Genomic DNA, 14,787 nt, shown 5'->3' with positions numbered 1-14,787 from the left:
TTAATCACATCGTTTATACTTTCTAAACTCGTTAAAGAAAATCCAACACAATGTATGAGTAAGGAGTTTTTTTAAGTACAAATTAAAGATGAGAAAATCTGAACCATGGACCTCTTGGTCCTCAAAATACATTAATTTAGTTGAATGGAACTCTTGTTAGGTTGAAATCAATTTTAGAGTTAGTTAATCACATCTTTTATATTTTTTTAAAAAAAACTTATAAAACTCATTAAAAAAGAAAAAGAAAAAACCTCCTACACTGTTTTTCCGACGCAAAGAATAAAGAACCGAGAGCCATAACATGAGCATAATTGAGAGAGAGAGTGAGCAAGATTGAGAAAGCATGAGGGAGATTGGGGAAGCATGGAACAATGAAGGCCTCATGTTGCGGACCATAGCAACAAATTATACAAACTTTATTTTCAAAACCTGAACTGACCATAGCAACAAGTTGTATATTCCATTTCGACCCAAAATTTTTAGGACATTCATACAAAATTCTCCAAACATGGGCCAAGGCCGACCAAGATAAAAGTAACTGAATCGAGATTGCATTTGCAAAGCTATACATCAATGGATAAAACATATGATTAATATAATAGTCACATCAACATCGATAATCTAGTTCTAGCAAGGGCGGGTTAACTAATGTTCTTCTCTCCCTCATAATTCTCAGTGCGTGTATTATAAGGACCATATACAAAAGGAAAAAGAAACATGAATGATGGTGAATGATTTTATACCTAACCTCATATAGCATTTCATATGGTTCAAAGAAAACCTGTGTAATGAGAAGGCCCCAATTATTGGCAAGAAATGGTGGAAATTCATGTGGCTGAAGCCACAGCCGATTGAGCCAGTTCTTCTAGGAGTTCTTTCTGTTCCATGGTAACACATGCCTTGATTCGGAAAATGGGAGAATGTGATTCTTTTTTGTTTCCACTAAGATGATGATTAAAATGAGAAAGTGGTAAAACACGGAGAATATTATTACCTGAACTGCATCCTCTATATCACCTTCAAGGAAGGATGTGAGCTCGAAGTTTGTCTTCAGCCGATGGTCGGTAACCCTATTGTCCTAACATAAGTAAAATCCAAAAGTTAATGACTTCTAGTGAAACCATCAGCCTATTGAGGTCAAATTCTATTAATTATGATTAGCTGTTTCATTTCCGGCTTGAGATAAAGATGGGAAAGGGTAGTTTCACAAGTTAAATTTGGATAGACTTTCTAACTACTTAAAAAAAGATGTTCTTAACTGAAAAAAAAAATGAAGTCAATCCAAACAGACTAAAATTTCATTAGTGACATTATGACAACTCTTTTGTATAATCCTCATAAGTTTGTTCTTCATTGTTTGGGTGTTGTTTTTTTTTCTTTAATGATCAATTATTTACTTCAGAAATTATTTTTACTTGGAATAAAAAAGTTACTAAGAATGAAAAGTTTTCCTAGATTTTAATTATTCGAAGATACCTTTAAAAAGCACTCCTGATACAATCTTCTTGTAACGAAGTATCTGATCTTTTAGTTAGTTCTAAAGCGAAATGGTATTCAAGGCCATTTCTTACTGTGTCTACATGCACTTTATCTTTTTGAAAATTGAAAATTTTCTAATCTTCAACATCTTTGTGGTATCATATGGATGAATGTCTTGTTTTATGACAGGAGCTGCATTTCTTTTCCTCTTTTTAAAGTAAGAAAGCAAATTAATCTCATACCTTGTAATTGTAAGTTCGAATTTTCTCAGCACGAGCACCTGTTCCTACCTGAAACAGAGCTTTTTAGAGTTAGGAATACACTAATGAAAAGAATTTGAGTACCAATTAAATTACATTGAGAGAAGTTATTATCAGGTATTTGATTTTTAACAGATTCAAGTTGTGACAACCACGAGCAGTTGTATGCATGAAGTTCATCATTCAAACAGATTCTGACAACAAATTTCAACACATACGCACGGCGACAGAAGATAGGAATTAGGATAACAAGTTAATTAAAACACTGAAATAAATTTTAAAAATAATTTTATTGTCGATTGCTTCTATAAGAACAATCATCTGCTTGTATAATTGCCTTGCATGATCTGACAAATACATGCTTAAAGATTGAGAGTTATACAGGCAGCCCATTGTAAATTAAACGAAAAAATACGTTGTGACTTTAAGTGATATCATGAACTATATTCTTAAAAAAGGAGAAAAAAAAGATTCCTAAAATATCATTATTATGCTGTAGAACAATGTATTGGTGTACCTAAGACCACCAGGTAGGAGATCGTGGATTCTAAAAAATTTCTGGTATTTGATATTCCATTCAGAATGTATCTTGCATGTTACCAATGGAATCATGTGCTTAGTGATAAATTACTCTTAGACTGGGAAATACTCGAAAAAAATCAAGAGCAACAGCTCTTTGTTTCCAAAGAAAATTGGAACAAAATCATGACAAACCAACAGCAAGAACTTCAGAAACTTGTCTGATGAAAATAACTCAAGGACAGTCTAAATGCAGATCATACAAAAGTTCTTTGCTAAATTCCAAAGGCTAAACTTAGAAAGAAAAAAAAAAACAGAATTACCTGTAATTTTCGTTGGTTCCTGATCTTCTCTTGCTGTTCCCTCACTTTGATCTCATAACTGAAAAGGAAAAGAGGAGGGAGGGGTGATTAAATTCATGCATTTATATAGTATCGAATCCAGCAAAATTACCACCCTGTCAACTATGAAACTCTGGTTGTGGTGGAAGGTAGGGTGAAAGTGTAGATTAGGATGGATGTCACCGTGAAGCTGACTGTCAGTTGGGGGAGAACAAAAGAACTGACTTTTTTTCTTTTATAACACAAAAGAACTGACTGACCTACAGGCTGGGGTGGAGGTGGCTGGCGAAGAGGAAGTGACATGCTAACCAAAGCAGAGGGTGGTTGGGGTTCCACTAGATTGTGTTAGGTGTGAACAATGGCCGATGGTGGCTAGGAGTGAGGGAAGGGCTTTGTCAAAGGACCATGCAGGGCTGAACTCCAACTGTCCAATATCAGTTTGTTCGGTTACTTTCTTTATTTCACCCATATCAATGACTGCAAAAACTCCCACGATATATAGAAATGGAAATAAAGATCCTTCAGTTCTTTGAGAAAAATCATAGATACAGCCACAAATTTTCTCCAATTATTTGTTACTCGAAAAAGTACAGAAATTGCCCACAAAGCTCAACTAACACTTGTATGTCTGTACCTAAGAACTAAGAGGTCTCAGGTTCAAATCCCCCATCCCCAATTTGTACTCGGAAAAAGAAAAGTACATAAATTATATGAATGAGGTGCACATTCACATAATGTATACGATGATGTGAGATATGTTATGATTGTAATGGATGCTCACAGTTTGGCTCGCAGCAATTGAAAAGCCCGAAGTTTATTCTGAAGTTGAGTCCTTTCTTCAGTGCAAAAAATGCGGATTCCTGTCGGCTTGTGGAAAAGATCAATCGCTGTCTCCACCTTGTTGACATTCTGCCCTGCATAATTAATGACAACAAGAAATAAATAGAAAGGTTATGCTACCATTTTTCTTGGTTTTAAGAGAACAGATTCAGAGAGCTAATTGAAAGCAATATTTGAATCAATTATGTAAAGTTATACCTCCTGCGCCCCCAGATCTTGCAGTAGTTAGTTCAATGTCCTTCGGGTCAATCACTACTTCAACTTCATCTGCCTAGATGCAATAATAACATAAGCTCAACAAATCAAGATAAATATAGCTGATCAAGATGTGAATGTAGAGGACAACAAAGTCAAATTAGAGAAATTATCAAATCCAAATTGTTAATACTCCTACAGAGAAACAGTATGAACACTATCAATATCAACTATATATAAGGATAACTATATAGTTATGCACCTGGATTTTCATGTTAAGGCACTAGTGTGATATTTCAGAACATTTTAATCACAAATCCCACATTAATCCATCATCTAGGTATTTTTAACAGAGAGATGGCTTTTTCACATTATAATTGTTAATGGCAAAAATGGAGCACAATAGCAGATCAGGGACCTATAAATGAAAAGGAGAAAAGAATTAACATAGAAAACTGTCCAGGACAAACTTAGCAATTTCAGGTAATATTCTACCACATTAGTCTGATTAAGGCATGCTATTCTTATTTGACAAGTATCAGACAATTCTATTTCACAATTCAATAGTGAACTTATGGAATAGTTTACCTCTGGCATGATAGCGACTGTAGCAGTAGAAGTATGCACACGACCCTGTGTTTCTGTTTGAGGAACACGTTGAACCCGGTGAACACCAGACTCATATTTCAATTTACTGTAGACACGTTGTCCTTTGATTTCCAGCACATAAGTTTTGTATCCACCTTTTTCAGCCTGACAAGTAAACAGCGGAAATTCTTCAACATATACAGAAAGCACTAGGATATTGACTTCTGGGATGTCTGGAGACACGTACCTCAGAACTTGAAACAGGGGAAAACTTCCAAGAATTCCGCTCACTGTATTTCTGGTACATACGGACCTGTTATATAATTGGAAAAAACGAGTTAGAGAAGAAGAAACGACAATAGAGAAAAATGCATTTGAGAAAAGAAGAGGTAAAATCAAAGCAGGACAAGAACGGAAGAAACATCAGAGTTCAGACTATGCAACTTGTAAGTTTTACAAAGCCTATCTATCCTATTCACTATTCAGTTTTCTATACACTTAAAAGGCCTAAACTGTTGGTAAGAAAAGATTGGAGCATAGGTCACCTTTAATGCGTTAATTAAGCATAGCAATATCAAGAGATTTTCTTTTAAAACCAATATTTCCATTGTTCACCAACAATATGGTACACTAACAATAATTTTTTTTAAAAAGGATACTAACAACAACAATAATATTATAAAAAATGTGTCCACAGTTCTTTAAGGATAAAAGAAAATGTACCTACAAGATCACCAGCCCAGATTCCAGCTTCATCACCACCTGTACCTGCCCGGACTGCATGGCAGAAGGAAAGCTTTTAATCAGAATAAACAAGAGGCATAAACATAACCCATTTACATTTACAGGATTCTAAATGTCCAATAAGCTATGCAACCTTCAACAAATGTACGTTAAAGTTTGTTGTTATTCAGATGGCATAAAATTTCAGAGGAAAATGAGGAAGTTGACCTTCAAGCATAATATTTCTTGCATCAAGAGGATCAGATGGAAGCAACATCACCTGATAGAGAAGATCACAGCACTTCAGATTCAATTCAGAAAAATATAAGATGTACTTGTGAGATACCAGGAAATAACTTCCTTTTTTTCAAATGATGAATACCAGGAAATAAATAAAGTCCCCAACAAAAGAAAATTAGCATTGTGAGAGTGACAAGACAAGCACAATCTTTGCTTGTAAAGATCCAAACACCAATAAAGAACCAAGCTATAATGTCATTACAAATTCGTTCCAGTAATTAATTGATTCACTTTAACAAGAAGATAACATAATAAGCATTACTGAATATAGCTAAAAAAATCAAACAATTAACGCATTTAGACTTGTATGTCTCTTAACAAACTCATTAAAAAGCAGAAAATAAAAATTTTAAACCATGAACTGTGAGGATTGAAAATCAAGGACCTCCACCCCACCCAAAACATGTAAACAGAATGACAAGAAAGAGATTTAAATACATGTTAACATTAATAAAAGTTCGTTCTGATCCAAAATAAACGCACACGGCAAAAATCATGTTCATGAACCAAAAGCACCTTAAGCTTCTCTTCGATATCTTTGAGCTCACTGGATAAAGAACTGATTTCTAAAGCAATCATCTCTACCATATCCTCATCGTTCCCGCTCTCTTTTGATAAGGCTGGCATGATAATCACAACAAAGAAGAAGAAACTGAGATCAATTTAACAAATTTTATGTTGGGAAATTTTTTTAAGAACAAATACTTATAAGCCAACCTTTGGCCTCCTCTAACTGCTTTTCACATTCCTTGAATTTTCTGAAAGTAGATACCACCTGTCCAGGCAACCCACGCCAACCAACCAAGAGTAAGTTAGTGTGAAAGACACTTATTTAAGGAAGAATATATAAAAGAGGTCATTCAAAACGTTACACATAATAGTATTGGAGACAGATAGCCTTGCCATACCTCATCAAGTTCTGACATCGATTGGGCTAGTTTTTGATACTCTGTGGGGTTTGAGACAATATCTGGATCTGCCAGCTTGACCTAAATAATTATATGGATAATGATTCTGGTGTAGGAAAATATTAAAGCTATAACCAAATGAAAAGCATAATTGGAAATACATCAAAGATGTAAATGCAAATTTCAAAAGTGGATCTAGAGAATGCAAGGGGAAGAAACTCAAATACAGTAAACATTATCTAGATTTTAAGCATAATCACTTCATTAGTTATACGACTACTATAGAGATTCCAGATACACCACAGTTCCTTGTCCTCTTTCAGGAGGAAAACAATGGTTAAAAATTAATTGTGAAAGCTAAAGAATGTCCTATCCAAATCCCAACTGCAATAGGAAAGCAAGGAATTATAAAGTGATCACTATAGCCAAATCCAAAATGCATTCAGTATTTGTCTTCTAATTTCAATATCAAGTGCATAGACAAGGTCTGTAGTGAGGAAGTTCTTCGTTCTTTTCTTCATTTGCTATAGCTCTAGAAGTAGCTAAATGGAATCGTGAAGCACCTAGTCTATTAATTTTGAAACTTAAACTTTCACCGTAGGATTCTAGTCACTGCTGAAACAACATAGAGAGTTCACTAGTTCCACAGTTACATTAACTGCAAATTACATTTCCTGGCATCTTCAAGAAACAAAAATGCACAAATCATAATATGATGAAGCACAAAAATTCTGTGAGCTCGACTTTTCCAAGACATATCTTAGCTACTTCTCCTATTCCAGCTCGATAGCCACTGTACTTCAACAACCGAAAAATTGATCCAATAGTTAACAATGTTCTGCACTTTATGCCCTTACATTTCCAACGACTTGATGCATACATCAGTAGTTAATACAAGCACGGGCTCTCAAATTCAATGCAAAATAACAGTTCCATTCCAAGCATAAACACGGGATATAAACAATTGATGGACTCGAATCAGGGAAGAAATAAGAATGTCATTCAACAGCAAAGCACAAATTACCGATAATTCTTTCCACGTCTTCTCAGCAGATTCCAGCTTCACGATCAAATAAGGTTCCTAAAATAAAGCAATCATCATCATCATTTGCCACAAATCTCCTCCAGACTAGTTTTACCACGGATTCATTTCTAATAACTTGAAGGAAAACTCAGTGAACTCGAAGCATAACGAAACTCAAGTTCAGTCAAAGCCAATCTCGAAAGCAAAACATTCGGTAAATCTAAGAGCAATGTATCAATCGAAAATTGTACAAACCGCCATGCAAATAAGAGTTGAAGCTCTAAAGGGAGGTGCAAAGCGTTTGAGTTGCAGAGCGCATCTTCTGAATAAGCCACTGTGTCGCGGCGGAAGAAGAAAAGTGCTCGGAATCGTCGGAGCTGCAGTGGTCGGATTGAAAATACTCATGGCTCCAAAGCTAAAACAGGCGAGAGAGAGAGAGAGAGAGAGAGGATAAAGATAGAGTGATGAAATGGTATGAAATTATGTGGTGTTTGGCAATGAATAAGGCTGAAAATTTAAACTATACGCCCTGTTTGGTACTTCGGATACCGTAACCCCTGTTATGTGTGATGTTTGGCAATAACAAAAGATAAACTGTTTTTAGTTTAAGAATTACACTCGAAACATTATAGCAATAATTATCATCATGTAAAATAGATAAAGTCATAGAGATGAGAGATTTTAAAATATTGTTTACTAATTAAGTATTTTTAAATAGTGTTCAGTGTGACAAAGACTTTAACTAATTTCAATCAATTCTCCTTAGTTAAATCAATTCTCCCCAGTGAAAATTGTGGTCATATTTTATGAGAAAATACAACGTGAGAGTTTATCTCAAAATCGATCAAATTAATAAGTATAATTCGAGGCCTCGTAATAAAAGAAAACATCTAGCCATAATTAAAATAACATCTCACTCAAATTAGATTCTAAACATATATATATATCTCTCCTTTTTTTTTTTACTTTTACTTATTCTTGAAATATAATTTATGATATTAATACTCAAATAAAGTGGAGAAGCTTTACACAAAAAGAAAATAATCATAAAATCTAAGAGAAAATATTTTAAATTTAAATTTATCATTTATCAATAGTAAACCTTTTATTTTACTATTTTTCTGATCATCCAAACATTTGTAGATATGTAACAACATTTTAAAATAATTGCTACAATTATTTTAAAAAACGAATGTCTATCACTAATAGATCATGTTACAAATATTGGTATATCGCTTATAACGCATAAGAGTCTATTAACAATATAAATTTATCACAAATAGATTTTGCTACATTTACAATTTATAAAAAATATTAACATATACATAATTATTATTCCTAAAATTGTTAACTCATTATACTTACCCAAGTTAAATGTATAATGTCAAATGTAATTTTACTACGATGGTAATGTGTGTGACCCTTTTATTCTAACGTAGGAAGTTCGTTCCGCTCCATACCATTACTGAACTAAAAAAGATTAAGTATACGTTACATTTGTAAATACTTTACATCTAAAGTTGTATTTGCAATTAGCTCTATTAAAATATTACAAATGAACCAAAACTTTTTAATGAGTTTAAAAAACGATAGAAGAAACTTAATTTGTTTTCTTTTTCTTCTTTGAAGATTTTTTTTTTTGTTTTTGTGTAGCACATTATATTTATTTATTTATCCTTTAAATAAAATGATTGATTTTATGATATTTGAGGAAGATTATATTTCTTACTAACAGAAATAATGTGCCAAATAATTGAAAACATATTGTCCAAAACAAAGAAAATGGCTAAAAAATTATTGATATTCGGTCAAATTAATAAATAATGCAAATTTGAGTTTGCAGCTGACTCCAATGAAGGTGGAAGTCTAATCCAACAAAAAATATTATTTTGTTCTATTCATATTCATATTATTATTAGTTTGGAAAGTGACAAATTTTATTGAATGGCCAAAGTTTATATCAATATTTCATACCATACCAAAATTAGCACGTCGATGTGATTTTAAAGACTTTTGATAAAAGAAATAATAACAATAAAAGGAAGAGTATCTGCTTGACAACCTTTTGTTTTATTTTAGTTTCTGTTTACTAACATTTGTTTTAAGTTAGGTTGTGTTTACAAAGTATTTAGAGTTACCTATAATAGTTGTATTTGTAGTATAGATTATTTTAGTTTGGATTATATTATTATGTGTTTGTGGAATAGATTAATTTAGTTCGAGGAGAAAAATAATAAACACGATAACAAATAGTGAAAAAACAATATATCAAATGATAAATACAATAATAAATTAGAAGTGTTTTGAAACAGTGTTGTTGGTTATATAATAATCTACCACATCTTTATCCTAAATGATCCATTCAGTTTTTTAAATCAAGTCTACTTTATTTTTTTTTACATTTTTTTTAAGTATAATGGTTGAGTACAAAAAGAGAGCTAACTAGTAAGTGCAAAAAGAGAACTCACAAGCTTTTGTAAATGCTAATCATGGAACCTAAATCATAAACGAAGAGAAAAGTTGATTGTTAAGATTTGTTGTAGTACGGAAGAAGTCAAAATGAACATCGAACATTCTTTACTCTTAAAGAACATCGCCAACAAACAAATTATGTATACTTTTCAGGTATTAACCCCAAAAATGTAATCCCAGTGTGCCTTATGATGAGGTGCACAATATAACTAACCGTGTTATTACAAAATTTTCAATTACTAGGAACTCCTAATGAAACGATTACATTATTTTGATAATTACGAGGTAAAATGAAAACATACAAACTACTAAACAAGATGAAAAGCCGCAAATCGATTATTGGGATTCAATACTACTCTCCAAGCATGTTTTGGAAAAGCGAGATTTTAAGCCGCTACAGCTTGCTTCTGTGTAAAAGCAATGCCCTTCTCAATGCTTGCCTTCAATTCTGGCTTTAAAGCTTCAAGTGCCTTTTGCTCGTACTCAGATAAACCATGAAGATCAGAAGTTACAAAGGCTTCAATTCCTTTCCTCCCAAGCTTAACCCTCGAGGCAAAGAAGGGAAGCTCAGTTAGATCAGACTCCACAAAAGTGCACTCATAAACATCACTGTCTCCATCCAGAGCACGAAGAGATGATTCGACAAATCGTGCTGCAGCATATGCCATTGAAAGGGTAGCAGATCCTGCCCCAGCCTTCGCTTCCACAACTTCAGTTCCCGCATTTTGAATTCTAACAGTCAGTTCATGAATTTGTTCATCTGTAAAACTTACTGAAGGGCGTGTCTTTGATAGCAAAGGAAGAATTGTTATTCCAGCATGTCCCCCAACAACTGGGACATCAACGTCAATCAGTTTAAGGTTCTTCTTTTCGGCAACGAAAGTGTTTGCCCGAACAACATCCAAAGTAGTAACACCAAAAAGCTTCTTTGGATCGTACACGCCCTTCTGCTTTAGAACTTCTGCTGCTATTGGAACAGTTGAGTTCACGGGGTTGCTAATGATATGAATGAAAGCATCAGGACAATTATCAGCAACTGCCTCAACCAAACTTTTCACTATGCCAGCATTTATGTTGAAGAGGTCATCACGAGTCATACCGGGCTTTCTTGGAACCCCAGCAGGTATGACAACAACATCTACATCTTTTAAAGCATTGGCTAATTCAGAAGGTCCAGTGAAATCCTGAACTTTTGAGGGAGTGTTACAATGGCTGATATCAGCAGCAACACCCTTGACATTTGCAATATCATAAAGGTTCAAGGTGGCAACTAACGGCGACATCTTGATGAGAAGGGCTAGAGGCTGACCTATTCCTCCAGCAGCTCCAAGAACAGCAACTTTATAAGAGGCTTGAGGTTGAAGATTTTTGCATGCATTTGAGTTCACTCTTTGTGCTGATGGAGCAAGATGACGCCATAGGGCAGCTCTGCTCTGTTTCCCTAAGAAAGACGACTCCAAGTCACAACGAAGGGATGAATCTGACTTGAGGCCACAGAAGCTCTGAAGCGTCTCATGTGAACTGATTCTTAAGCTAGCAGACTTTGAAAGGGAAAACGAGTTGAGTTTGCTATTAAGTGATTCAGTTGCTCCAATTGACAAAATAGTTGCTGATGTTGCTGCCATATCTGACCCTGTTAAAGAAAGAGGCCAAGAAGCGTCAGAATTGCTATATTCTAATGAAGTAACACATATAATCTAGTAAGTTAAGTTATATTATCATAAAAGTAATAAAAAAACTAGATAGTTCAACTCTAGTAAGAAAATCAAGACAACTGCTCCTACTTCAATAAGTGTGTTCCATAAAGATAAATAAGATATTAAGATAATTCCTTCAAAACAACAAAAGTCTTATCAAAACACAAACTATAGTACATAAACAACATAAATGAAAAGTACCAATCCTTGAAATTACAAACATTACCCAGATAAAAGTCACCGCAACCTCATAAGTGTTCAAATTTACCAAAAAATGAAAAGAAGGCAACCATAGACCAGTAAACCATGGAAGAAGATACAGTTTCTAAACACAACCAGCTATCCAGATTATTCATAATATGGTATTAGAAAACATATTGCAACTTGTAACCTCACAAGTTTATCAACAAAGTAAATATTAAAGGAAAAAATTTATCAAGCTTATATTAGGACTTCATACTACTACTGATATGTAATTCATCAATTTTTTTCCTTTAGCTATAAAAGACATAAATTAAAAAAAAACAACTTGATTGTCCATGTAAAGTTGCCCAACATTTTTGTTCTAACTTAAGAAAAGGAACACCAACAAATATATATCCGCAGAAACTAAAAAGCACAAGAAAATGGTGGTAAAAGTAAAATCAACTTTTTTTGTTCTCTTTTTCCTTCATTCATTTCCTTTCATTGAAAAAAATTCAAACTCTAAAACTGGTAAATTATTGAAAATGAAAGAAAAAAGAAACATAACAATGTGGACAGGCAGTCGAATGGTCTTCCAGAATGTATTTCTATGGTAGCTTTTGTTTGTCTGTCCCAGCAAAGCATTACTTCGAGGAAATTAGAAAGAAAGAAAGAAAAAAAAAAACCTCACACATTGCAACAAAAAATAAAAAACCCACACATTACAACAAAAAATTACAAAACAACAAAGAAACCCACCTATGTGAATCTGACGGTGGTGAAACCCAACTATGTGAATCTGAGAGAGGATGAACGGAAAAGATTCTCGCCGGCGATCGACGGCAAGATGCGAAAGACTGAAAGATACTTGTGACGAGCGTGAGGAGGTAACCGCAGGCAAAGGAAAAGGAAGGAGAGGTTGTGAGGCGTGAGATGTAAGAAGGAAAACTCTTCCGGTTGGGATTGAATGAGTAGGAAGATAAATGACAGAGGGAGCCCTAAGGCTACAAAGGACAAATGCAGTATTTTAGGTCCGTTCGGTTCAACCAAACAATTTCCCTTCGACCCGAGAAACGAACCGTTCTACTTGGGTTCACTAAAAGAAAAGCAAAACCAATCCATTTTAATCTCGAAACCAACCCAAACCAGGTGAGTTGGGTTGGGTTACTCGGTTTTTTTGAAAGCCCCTGCTAAATAGAAAATAAGATCTCAAGCAACGCTGGTAAGATGTCGGACGAAATTACATTTTTAGGTGTATTTTAAATTATTAAAAAAAAATAAGTTTTTTATAAAAAAAAAAACATTTTTTCTTAACTCAATACAAACCATCACATAATCACATAAGTAACCTTAGCATAAGTTAGTAATTTAAGATGATACTATAGTAAATTAGTTCAACCATCGATTTAAAATACAACACACCTAAATGTCAAATCATCGGAAACTAACAAGACCCATATATTCGTGTGAAAGTTATTGGAATTAAAATCCTTAACTCTAGCTTTAATTTGTTTGATTTGGTCCACAATTTTACAAAAAGAAAAAGGGAATTAGTGGGTGAGATTTATGAGTTTGGTTTTCCTAATTTCTTTGAAGTTAATTTATGGACAGACAAAAAGACAGAACCCTAACCTTCAACAAATAGAGAACAAATATATATCTTCAAAGCTTTGGTTTATGTTTTGCTTTTGTTTTCTTCTACCTTTAAATCATGTCCCCTTATTACTACATCTTGTTCATCACACGTGGTGTGTTTGTTACCAAATTTTTGGACTCGAGTTTGATGTATAATGTGACAAATAACTCCATCAATTAATATATGTTGTCCGATTAGTTAATTATTCATACTCAAATAATGTCTACATGCAAATTAGACTCTATCTATTATTATATACGGTCTCTTCAATCATAAACGAAAAAAATAATCTATATACTAAAGAGAAGAATAGTTGGAAAATTTTTACCTTCTCTTTTTGTCCCGCAATGACTACTTTGTTCTTTCTTCTTTGCAACATAACACTAATATAAGTGTAGTTAGTGTTGCATTTGGAATCTTTGCCTCCATTGCTAACTTTACAAGTTAATTTCCTTAGAAAGAGATTTTACGATTTAAGATTGAATGTTATCGTTTAAGGTTTTTAGTTAATTCAAATTTTAGAGCTAGTAAGAATCAAACGACTAAATTTATAGATTAATATTTTGATTGGAAGGATAGTATTACTAGATATTGCTACGATTTTAAAAGAAAAAAGTAGAAAATATTCTAATTGAATCCAAACATCCAAATGAATTTAATATTTGTAGACTCAATTTAATAGTTGTTAATTAAAACATTCCGATTGAATTGTAAGTTCAAAATTAGTGTCATTGCATATTGTTGATAAGACAATAGCTATAAAGAGGATGATAGCACATTTGTGCAAATTGTATTACTACTCCATTTTGAATAATTCGTGTTGTATTGTATTGCATTCATTAGATATGCTTTAGACGTCATAACATCAAGGAAAAGACCTAAAACATCTAGGAAAACGAGCGATAACCTACCTTTTTTTATCTTATAAGAGTAGGGTCGAGAAGAACGTCTTGATTAATTACTCTATCATCACACACTTTCGTGTTTATTGATCCAACACATTTGATATCATAACTATGTATCTTTGAACTTTTAATCATCTCGTATGGTTTAACTTAATACTTTTTTGTAATTTTTTTTCATTCTATATACATTTTGTAATTGTTTGCATCTAGAGTAATTCTTTGTAATATGTCAACTAGTGTTGCACAATTTCTTCCAATAACATATATAATAAAACAACATATAACACATTGAGTTTGAGATATTAATTATTGTCACGTAAATGACGTTAATTCGATTATGCATACAATACATTTGCTTCCTATAATCAATAAGATTTTTAATCAAAGAATCACATAAATGTGTCTTAATTGAGCTTTACAGAAACAGTTGAATGAAAGTTACAAAATCATGATGTAATTAATTAAAAGAAAGCATATTATTAACTTAACACAAATAATTTGTATTATTAAGTATAAAACAACTTTCAAATAGGGTGAAGTGCTAACCATCCACAAATTTGAACTAATCATAATTTAAAAAACTAAGTTAAAGTTTCAATAAATATAGAGAAGGAATTAAAGTGTTTCTTTCAAATAAAAACAATGTTTCATAAAATTGAGAAGAAAAGAAAGCATGGATTTAAAAATCATAAATATATATATAAATTGAAACTATTA

The 14,787-nt window shown here is 33.0% G+C and overlaps 2 protein-coding genes across 2 annotated transcripts; both read right to left on the bottom strand.

Annotated features, from left to right (window-relative positions):
* Nucleotides 1-397: 397 nt before the first annotated feature.
* Nucleotides 398-7,663, bottom strand: LOC101205951 (peptide chain release factor APG3, chloroplastic). Its single transcript, XM_031889374.1, has 15 exons — nucleotides 7,433-7,663; nucleotides 7,178-7,234; nucleotides 6,154-6,234; nucleotides 5,963-6,020; nucleotides 5,762-5,865; nucleotides 5,174-5,225; nucleotides 4,950-4,999; nucleotides 4,470-4,535; nucleotides 4,223-4,387; nucleotides 3,638-3,710; nucleotides 3,381-3,513; nucleotides 2,582-2,639; nucleotides 1,722-1,769; nucleotides 995-1,078; nucleotides 398-899 (listed from the first exon to the last, which is right to left on the bottom strand). The coding sequence occupies exons 1-15, from the start codon at nucleotides 7,580-7,582 to the stop codon at nucleotides 828-830; spliced, it is 1,251 nt and encodes a 416-aa protein (XP_031745234.1). The 5' UTR covers nucleotides 7,583-7,663; the 3' UTR covers nucleotides 398-827.
* A 2,068-nt stretch (nucleotides 7,664-9,731) lies between these two features.
* LOC101214377 (malate dehydrogenase, chloroplastic) lies at nucleotides 9,732-12,526 on the bottom strand. Its single transcript, XM_004136002.3, has 2 exons — nucleotides 12,289-12,526; nucleotides 9,732-11,282 (listed from the first exon to the last, which is right to left on the bottom strand). Exon 2 carries the CDS (start codon nucleotides 11,272-11,274, stop codon nucleotides 10,036-10,038), a length of 1,239 nt encoding a protein of 412 aa, XP_004136050.3. The 5' UTR covers nucleotides 11,275-11,282; nucleotides 12,289-12,526; the 3' UTR covers nucleotides 9,732-10,035.
* Between the last annotated feature and the right edge of the window lie 2,261 nt (nucleotides 12,527-14,787).

Source organism: Cucumis sativus, chromosome 7 (assembly GCF_000004075.3).
Source record: "Cucumis sativus cultivar 9930 chromosome 7, Cucumber_9930_V3, whole genome shotgun sequence".
Classification (NCBI taxonomy): domain Eukaryota; kingdom Viridiplantae; phylum Streptophyta; class Magnoliopsida; order Cucurbitales; family Cucurbitaceae; genus Cucumis; species Cucumis sativus.
The sequence above is the reverse complement of the archived record's forward strand: the minus strand, read 5'-3'. Positions and strand labels throughout refer to the sequence as shown.